The sequence below is a fragment of the Gavialis gangeticus genome, unplaced genomic scaffold (assembly GCF_001723915.1).
Source record: "Gavialis gangeticus isolate Ggan-Ray unplaced genomic scaffold, GavGan_comp1, whole genome shotgun sequence".
In the NCBI taxonomy this organism is placed as follows: domain Eukaryota; kingdom Metazoa; phylum Chordata; order Crocodylia; family Gavialidae; genus Gavialis; species Gavialis gangeticus.
The window spans coordinates 6,112,012-6,121,729 of record NW_017729018.1 but is presented as its reverse complement, the minus strand read 5'-3'; the positions used below and the strand labels follow the sequence as shown (position 1 = coordinate 6,121,729).

At 50.2% G+C, this 9,718-nt stretch overlaps 1 protein-coding gene across 1 annotated transcript in view; it reads right to left on the bottom strand.

The window, feature by feature from the left end:
• Nucleotides 1-357: 357 nt before the first annotated feature.
• LOC109294819 (nuclear receptor ROR-beta-like) overlaps nt 358-9,718 on the bottom strand; it is a 52,512-nt gene continuing 43,151 nt past the window's right edge. The window contains exons 7-10 of the mRNA XM_019513308.1: nt 6,217-6,324; nt 4,898-5,008; nt 4,403-4,515; nt 358-3,216 (exon numbers count right to left, since the gene is read on the bottom strand). Coding sequence (XP_019368853.1) covers nt 3,055-3,216; nt 4,403-4,515; nt 4,898-5,008; nt 6,217-6,324 — 494 coding nt within the window. The 3' untranslated portion in view covers nt 358-3,054. The remainder of the gene's footprint in view (nt 3,217-4,402; nt 4,516-4,897; nt 5,009-6,216; nt 6,325-9,718) is intronic.

Sequence of the window (9,718 nt, the reverse complement as noted above, 5' to 3'; positions counted from 1 at the left end):
CATGTTTGTTTTCCCACGTGCTTTCTCCCTAAGGCCTGTCTCCCATCTGGGAAGGCAGCCACTAAACTGCTGGAGATGGTACGGCTGTTGGAATTGGTTTTACAAAAGGCACAACCCTGTGTATGAAAAAGGCAATACTGACTTTTCTCAAAAGCTCTGGGATCAAAGAGAGTAGGAAATAAGTGACTCCAGGCCCCACCCCTGCTAATACTGCCTCGGGAAACAGTATATGGCAGGGGTTGGCAACCTACGGCCTTCAGGACCATTGGATCTGGCCTGGCCATGGGGCTTGGACTGTGGCTGCTGTCCCTGTGCTGTCGCAGGGAAAAGCAGCAGCAGCAACCAGACCCCAGTGCCCACCCCTGCCTGCCTCCACTTCGCGGTGGGTCATTCTGGCCCACAGCCAGAAAAGGTTGCCTACCCCTGGTATATGGCACTCAACATTGCTGTCAGCCAGCAGCCTTCTGCAATTTGAGCAAATTCAGGCAATGGGTGTTTAAGTGTCATGAATATAAGTTAGGCCAGAGAACTCTGATCTCCCCTGCGAAGGTCAGGAAGGCAGGGAACAAAAAGAAATAGCCTGCGGCAGCATCTTGTGTACCGTAGCTTTCAGGAAAGATCCAAGCCCCAGCTTCTTGTTCAGGTTATATTCTGCCTTTACTCAGGTAGAGTCATAGGATTCCCACCTCAGAGAGCTCTGACCGAATAAGTGAGAGTTGTGTTCACCTTCTGCAGGCTGCTTTGCTTACAGCAGCGGTATCCAACCTGCAGCTCAGGCAGCATGCTGACCACTCGGCCCTCTGCCACTGCTTCCAGCCCCAGGACTAATATTCTAGTGCTAAGGTCAACATGGAGAGCAAAGCCTGATGTTCCCTCGAGATTGGCTGTCCATGGGCCAGCAAAAGTAAGGAAACATTGACAAAGAAGACAAAAACCTGCCCTGGAGATGTTCATTTAGCTGAAGTAGAAGAGGTCTGCACTATGGATTTGCAGGACTTTTGTTCAAACCCTGTTGATGGCCTAGGCTACTAGAAAAGGGCCTTGTCTTTATAAGGAATGAATAAATTGGGGGGGGGAGGAGACTCTGGAAATTGGCCCTTAGTTGGTAGAAGTTACTGTTGTCTTTCTAACACTTTCCCCCTCCCTAAAAGGTTTGGCAATGGGAGGCAGGGTGTAGAAAATAGATTGCCAGCAGCATAACTAAGCGATGGGTGGTCACACAGAGCAGAAGAGATGGTGTCCCTGCACCCTGGTGTTCTCAAAGGAAATAGATCCTGGTCTTTTTTCTCTGAGACATCATTAGTAGTAGATCCCCTACAAAACAGCCTTTGGGGAGACTGGAGATGGCGGGGGGAGGAGGAATAATTACCTTTGTCTCTGTCAACACACAGTAATTTTGCTGTTGATAAAGGTTCCCTTGAGTTCTGCTAAACTAAGAGTGAACCATAAAAAAACAAAAAAAAAAGGAGCAAAAAGCAACCAAAAAAGGTTGCTCTTCACCCTCCAGGAACTGAAGAGGCAAAAGAGAGGATGGTCTCTGGTTTCTCCTGACACTGCTGGAGAGTTGACAGGCAGCATTCTTTGCAGCTTGCTTTGCACTGAGCATGGGGAATTCACCTCTCTTATATTGTGCTTCAAGGTGCTGGCTGTCAGTGGAAGTGGAGCACCAGTCAGGATCAGGCCCACAGGGATGCCTTTGATGCACTGCAGCAGAGCACCCCCTTATAGCCCCCGTTGCCCACTCAGTAATGCTGCATCCCTGAATGAGTCATCAACCATGGGGACCGAATTTGGGACCTCTACCTGTATGAACATGAGAGTGGCCTGACCCTGAAGGCTGAGGCTGTAACAGGCTCACCACCCTTTGTATATGGGGGGAGGGAGTTCTTCACTTAGCAAGTAATTCTCTGGGAAAAGAAGGTTCGTCTGAGACACTGGGTTTCATGGGACAGCTTTAGCAGAGGCTTCTATGAAAAAATGACATCCATGGTCCAAACTAACTACTGATTGCAACCATACTGCTGGTTTCAGTGGCTTTTACCCCCAAGCAGTGATACTATGCACACAGCACCTCTAAAAAGCAGCTGCCTCTGGGGTGCAGGGCAGTGCACAGCAGCACTACACTTTTGCTGGAGGCTGAGATTTGGCCATGGGTATGAGAGCAAATTTGTTCTTTTAGGGAAAGTGCACCAGACTTAATGTCCACACAAGGCAGGTAGTATTCCTGAAACACTTGTTTAGTCGATCGCATGGACTTCAGAGGGGTGACAGACTTAGCTGACTGCCTAGCTGCAAAAAGCTGGAGATGCAGTCTAACCCTGACTGGAGCTCATTCGACCTGCCTCACTGGAAGCCTTGGGACTCTTACACTAGCAGCTTTCTTTTCCTTACGAAGATGCCATATTCAATTTCTGCCTCCCCATTTTTTGCAGGGTAGCCTGGTCACTATGGGCCTGGTTCTTTGTTGCCCTGTACCTTGTGCTGTAATTAACCCCAGTGTAATGTAGGAGTAAAACACTGACTTTTTACCTCTGCTCTGGTCCAGTTAAGGTCCGAAAGCTGGAAGGATCCTAACTCTTTTGCTTGCCTCCTCTCTGAACAAGTCTGTATTGCCCCTTTTTTCATTCCATCACTCCGGGTTTTGTTTAATTTAAAAACAAACATAAAACAAGGTGGGAACAAATTCTGATCCTCAGACGAGTGCCGGTGGGTAGGTCCCTTCGCTGTGTCTTGTGGATGTGTGTGCGTGGGCATGCTCCACTGAAATCCGTGCACTGGGGGAGGTGTTGGTACCATACTACTTACAGGACAGTCTCCTCTACTGAGCGGAGATTTCACATTCATTTCACCGGCATGGCAAAGTCAGTTTGCTTTTCCTTCAAGGTGCATTACATTCAAGAGCTATTGCAATCCACAGCAAGGAGGTGGGGCTGAGGGGAGATAACCCAGCCCCAAAGGGTCTTTTGGGCTTGATTCTTTGATTTAAATAAATCTCCTCAACCCTGGAAGTTTCTGTTTGCCTCCAGGCTTTGGGAACTAGCAGGTAGTTTGGCCTTAGCTCTCTCGTGGGTCACTGTATTGGAGCTCCGAGTTGAAGACCTCCTTGTACAGAGGGGGGAAATTCAGAGCAGTCTCCGGATGCAGGAGCCGGAAAAATTCCAACTTGTCCAAGTGCAGGTTACAAATGGTTTTCATCAAGGGCAGCTTGGAAACCATCTACAGGAAGAAAAGAAGGGAAGGGAGTGAGATTTGGGCTTGTTGTTGGTATCACTTTGAACCAGGCACTCCTAATCTCCAGCAATGTAGTCCATGCCCCAGCTAGCGCTGATGTAAGTGATGTAACTCTTGTGATGGGCTTATACCAATGTTAGATCTCCAAGCTCATGTACTGCACCTGGGTAATTTAGAGGCCGGATGCAGCACTTTGAGCCTTGTTTTGCACCAGTGAAGTGCACCAGTTTGCTATTTTCATGGAGAGTTTAGGAAATAAAAAGCAGCTGTAGCAGTTTTCAACAGCCTTGACTCCCCCTAGCAGAGGCTTTCCCTTCTGCTAGCTGTTGCCCCTGCCTGAAGGTCCCATTGATTGTGGGACTGGAGTATAACAGATGAGCATTTGTGTGCAAACAGCTTTCTGTGTACCTGGGGAGCCAGCCTAGAACCATAGCACCTGGCTTCCAAACACGCATGGCCCTAACACTCAGGATAAAGGATGTTCCTTTACTGCATTTAGGAGTGGGCTCCATTATAATTAAGCCATGAAACTCACAAGAGGATGTAGGAAGGGTACTGCACTTTTCTGTTTTCCTTTTATCCTGGGCTGCATGTCATGCTGAGATCACTTGTCACTACCTCCAAACTCTGCTTCCTGTGAGGGGTTCAGTCTTGGCTAGACCATGCATAGGTCATTGGCCTGAGTCTCAAGAATCCCTGAGTTCTAGTCCTGGCTATGCCACTGGCCTGCTGGGTCACTTCCTTCCTTTGTGCCTCAGCTTCCCCACCTGTGAAATGGAGATAAATGATCCTGAGCTGCTTTTTAGAGTAATTTGGGATGTGCTAGTGATAAACAGTGTAAGAGCTGAGTATTATTTTGTCCTGTGTCAAATTAGAGGATTCGAAATGGCTCCTTGCCAGCCTAACATTAACAGATCTAGGCCTGTTACTGGAAGCCCAGCAAACCCACTGAACCCAACTAGGGCAGGATGGCTCCTGTGGTCTAGTCCTTTGTCCAGGGTAGTTTTAAACATCTCCCCGTTAAAGGCTCCTCTTACTTTCCCATGCAGTACAATGGTTCCTGGCATCAAGACAGTTTTCCCTTGGTTCTAGTCCTCATCTTCCTGGCTGTATTTGAGGCCCTGTTCCACTGGCCCTGCCACCTCAGGTTGTCCGCACTCAGCCCCGTTACCTTGGAAAGCTTGTCCTCGCTGGAGTGCTTCTTCCGGATCTCATGCTGCAGAGCTAAGTAGATCCTGTCCTGGAGCTTCTGCACCTTCTTGGACTCCGTAAGCCATGGGCGATCTGAGAACAGGCAACAGTTCCATCAGCACCAGGAGGGGATCAGAATCCTTGCAATACAGAGGCTGTGCACAAGCAACTCCCTGAGCAAGGGTCTTGTCCCTTGGGGGTCTGCTAATTTGAAAGGCACTGGAAGTTCATAGGCTGCAATCCTGCTCCCTTTGGGGGGTTCTGCTATGAGCTCCAGCAGGAGCCAGGTCATGTCCACCTGATAAGTTTGTGCCACCTGGCAAGGATCAGCAGTCTCTGATTTCACTAGGGTGTTTCATCCTCTGATCCAGTTTAGGGTTAACCCTCCCCAGCATTGCAGCTAAAATGCACTCTTCTGGCTGGAGCTGGGGGCTCCAAAATGGAAGCCCCTAATGGCCCTCCCTCTCTCCCTTACCTGGTGAGAGCAGGACAGCAGCAGTAAATAGGGCAATCTCTTCCTCTGACAGCTGTAGCCGGCACAGGTTCCTTCCAAGCTCAAAGATGGCATTGATGAGGTCATCACAGCCTAATGAGGGGGCAAGGGGAAGGACAATGTCATATCACTGCACTGCAGCACCCTTTCACTGCAAACAATTCATTTCCCCCACCCTGTACATCTCATGCCATGATGGCAGCCAAGTATGTGAGCCCTTCCTTTGGAGCCAGAGGTAGAAAGGAGTTATGTGGAAGGCTGCCCAAGACTAGGCAGGGAAATGAGAGGGACTTGAAGGTCTCCGACCAGAGAGTCTCTGGGTAACAGGTGGGAAGCAGAAGATACTGGGGGAGCATATGCTTCATATGGCTGAGAATCTCAGCTCCGGTGCTATCCCATCTTCTTGTTAGTAGCATTAGAACAAGAAGCACCCTGTCCCGTGCAAGACTTTTGACAGCACTCAGGGCCTCTTGGAAACTCCCATCCAAGTGCTGGCCTAATCTAACTTAGGTTGGCTCAAGGAAGTCACTAGAAGGTCAGCCAGATCTGGTAGTATGCACCTCCCCTAATGCGGCTACTCCAGGAAATCAAAAAGACAAGCAAAGTTGGCTTTTCCAAACCCATCTAGGCCTCCCCACTCCGTGCAAGGAGCACACAGTACCATAGGCAGTAGTGGACAATACTGGCCCACAGGTAAGAGCGCCCCTGCTGAGTGCTATCTGTAGCATCTTGTCTCCCAACCTCATCAATTCCACCTGGCTCATGGGATCGCTGCCCAAGGCTGAGCAGCCGCAGACTTTCTGTGCTATTCCACAGTGGAGGTTGCAGTCTGCAGCCTTATTGCTTCTTGCTGTGGCCCTGTCGGTCTCTCTAGCCAAGCAGGGCTAAGAGTCAGAGAAGAGTCAGCAAAGAAGCAGAAATGCTGGTGCCACAAGAAGTGACACTGCTCCCTCTGATACAGCTGTGAACATTATGAGGCTGCTGTGCCACCTTTTGAATGAGGTGTAAGCCAGGAGTCCTATAGAGTTCTCCCCTGAACATAAATGCCTTGAGATACTGCCACAGAAGATGCAAGACATTAAGGAACAGAAGCGACAGAAACGCAACATTCAGTGAATGTCAGTGTGCTCCTGCATCACTTAGGTGCTTCTGAATAATCTCTCTATGGCCCTGCAATGAATGGGACTAAGGTTTCTTGTTACCAAGGGTTTTACGATCAAAAAACAAGGGTTGCAAACCTGCTACCCCTACGTAGCCCCCTCCACCCCAGCAAAGCCAGGAGCAATCGACTCCGCTCTTACCAAGTGATTTGAACATCTGCACTCCACCATGCTTCCCTTCAAAGAGCACCGTGTTGTTCAAGGGGTTGAATGCCCGTATCATTCGGATCAGAAGCACTTCCAGGCAACCTAATGCAGGCAGAAAGACAGCAGACAAGGAGGAGGGGGAGGGAGGGTTTTCATTGCCCCAGGACCAAAAAAAAGGAAAAGAAAATCCAATCCGAGTCAAAATTCCAAATGGTTAGGAAAAAAAAGAGTTCAAAAAATTAGAATTTGTGTTTATGATTTGAATTGCAATTGTGACCATGATATTTCAACAATGGGAAATATGATCCAGTCAGTCAGCCCCAGGCAGCATAGAGATAACATGAAGAAAGGAGAAGGTGAAAACAAAATAAAAAAAGTGGAAGGAAGAAAGGAAGATGCTGGTTAGATTCTGCAGCTCAGGACACAGGCTCGGGCTGTGAGGTAGCAACCTGAGCAGAACTGGAGGAAGGAGCAAAGGCTGCAGTATGGAAGAGTTTGGAGGAGGCACCAGGGTGGGTTGCTCCATAAAATGAGCCAGCTAGGAGGTGCCAGGGTATTTGCAGTCTCTCAGGACCAGGCAGGAGGGTGTAACAGTGGTACCCAGGTCTAAACAGTTCTGCAGCAAATGTAGCTACTGCCAGATGGCTACTTCTTGGCTGCCCAGCCATCCCCAGTCACCCTGCCCTTGCAGTCACCTGTACCACGGGGAAGTGGACAGCAGTTTTGTCCTGGTGTAAGTAACCATGCAAGGCACAGGGCAATGAAGAAACAGATCTGGCCCCCCTGGTCCTGCAGTCTGATCTGCTAGCATGGACCTCACTGCAGGATGGGGGCCTTTGTGCACGACACCGACAGGAGAGGAGTGACAGTGGCTGCACACATGTCAGGTGCCCTCTACATCTGCACACAAGCAGAGAGCTTGCTGGGCTGGCTGCAGGTGCCTGGGCCAGAGGCTTCTCCTCCACTCTCTCGCTGGGGTCCCCTCAGAGGTGATGTGGTGCAGAGGCCCTGAGCCTCAGCTGTGTTTTATCCTGCTTGGTGTGGGGCGTGTTATGATGACTGGTTGGCCCTTGGATCTAGTAAGAGGATTCTGGCCACTACTGCAGGAATTCTCAACCCCCATTTGCCAGGCCCTCCAGCCCCTGAATCAGTCCTGTCCCCCAGCCTCCACGCATCTTCCCGGTGTTGCAGGGGAGGAATAAATAGCAGAGGGGCTGTCTGGAGGGGAAGGAGGAGGACGTGGCAGAGCTGCCCTGAGCTCCTGGGCTCTTTCTGCTCTTTCCCTTCCTGTGAGATGGTGTTGGAGGAGAACTCCACCTGCCCCTGGCAGCCCCTCCAATTGACTGCTCTTCCCCAGGAGCAGGGCCATGAGGAAGGCAGCCAATTGAAGGTGGATCCCTTCTTCCCCAGGCAAGCCTGAAATTCCTGAAGCTTCCTCCATCATTGCCAGTGAGGCTCCAGCTTGCATACCAATGAGAGCAAGAAGCCTGTAATTATGACCAGCTGCCTTCAAGTCCCTGGCAAAACTATTCTTGACTTCAGCATGTGCAAGGTTGTTTCCTTCAAGGAACTGACCTTGCTGATGCAAAGTGTTTGGTTTGCAGGGCAGAGCAGGTGCCTGGAGCATCTGATGCTTTTGGGGAGAATCACTGCTATATGAGAGCCCTCTGTTCTGTGTGTCCATGCTACTGAGCCTAGGGTGGTCCTCACTGATCAGCAGGGCTTCCAGGCACTGGCATGATCCCCAAACTAAATAAAAGTCACGTCTCCTTTTGGCTCTGGCTGCTGTGACATTTCTGCAGTGGAGACTGTCAGACCAGCCACTTCAGGGTTTTAGAGAGGAGCTGTCCCTTGCTGTAATAGGTCACCCAACACCCCTGGCTGGAAGTAATTCCCAGGTTCATCAGGGAAGCGCTGCTTTGTTCCCACGACAAATTTCAATGGCAAGGGAAAGCTTTGCATTGCCATCAGCTTTTTTCTTCAACAGCTTATGGGGTTCGAGATGCAAAACTTCATCAAATGAGAAAACATTCCTCACAGAAATGCCATTTTGGCCAAAACACCATCATTTTCATTGAGAAAGCAACACGCAAGAAATCAACCATAGTCACAGCACGACAGCAGGGAGGCAACATTAGCTAGAAACATCAGACCTGGTTCTTTATTACTCTGCACCTTGTGTCATCTACACTAGTGCAAGGTACTTCTAGGTCACAGTGGGAGTGTTTTACGCCTGCTTTATGCTGGCTAGAGAGAACCAGCCCTGCAAAGAGCAACAAATGTTTAAGCAAATGGCACTATAGCAATACCAGGCAGCATTTCAATAGCACTTTGTATGGTCAGAGCTCTGAGACAAACTTATTCAGAGAGGCATGAGCTTTTGTAGGCTACAGCCTAATTCATCAGATGCTATGACCCTATGAACAAGTTAGCCTGTAAAGTGCCACCCTGCCCTGCCTTCTACCTTGTTTAGACTTGAGGCCCACCTTGGAAAATGCCAGCTCTCATATGGTACAGCACCCTGTGGCACTCTTAGAAGAATCTCTCAGCACACCACGATGCCTCGGCATCCTGGTTGAGAATCACGGGCCAGATCTGACCCTCCTTACCTCATGGAGGCAAGAGAGGGATTGAAAATCAGACCTGGACCTACAAGTGACCATGAACAACAATGAGGCAAAGGGAACCTCCAGATAGAAATCCAGCCTGGACATTAATTCTTGAGTGGTGCCCCCACTGCGTAACCTGTCCCAGCACAGAGCCACCAGCTCCTCAGTGCCCACCCTGAGAGGTCTCCTGCTTTTGCAGAGGATGCCAGTGGTGTGGCTGTGCAGACTGGCTGCCAGGAGGTACCATCGGAGCAAGAGGCACCTCCTCTCCCAAGCAGTACAGCTTGAAAAAGGCCTGAGCAGGCACTTGGGTGTCCCATGCTGTGAGATGCCAACTAGATCTTCCACTGTTATTTGGGAGGCCTGACAGGCTCAGCCCACTGGCACTGTGCCCCAGCTCCTGCCGGCTTTCAGGTCAAGACTCCCATTCTCCACTTTCCCTGCAGAAGGAAATGGGACCCGTGGATGTTCTGCCTGCATTATGGAGCGGCATCTGGGGTGGGGCTGAATGTGTGCTCAGAAGGCGAGATCGTTCAGTCTTGGCCTTGGTTAAAGAGGGAGAGAAAGGAGGGATGCAGCACGCTGGGAAGAATGGAGGGAGAAAGAGGGGAAGCAGAAGGGACAATGAAGGAGAGAAGGGGAAAGAAATGAGGGGAAGAGGGAGAGAGGAGGAAGAGGACAGAGTTAACAATAGAAGGAAAGAGAAGATGGGAGGAGAGGAAAAGAGATGGCTTTGGCTTCTGCTCTCTCTTACCACGCAAGGGCTCCCAATTCCCGTCTGCAGCCCTGGCCAGGCCTAGAGGTGATGATGACCTCCTGGGACTCAGAGAGGCAGCAGCACCGCTACAAGAGAGGAGACTTGATCTGGGCACAAGGGTGTATTGAGG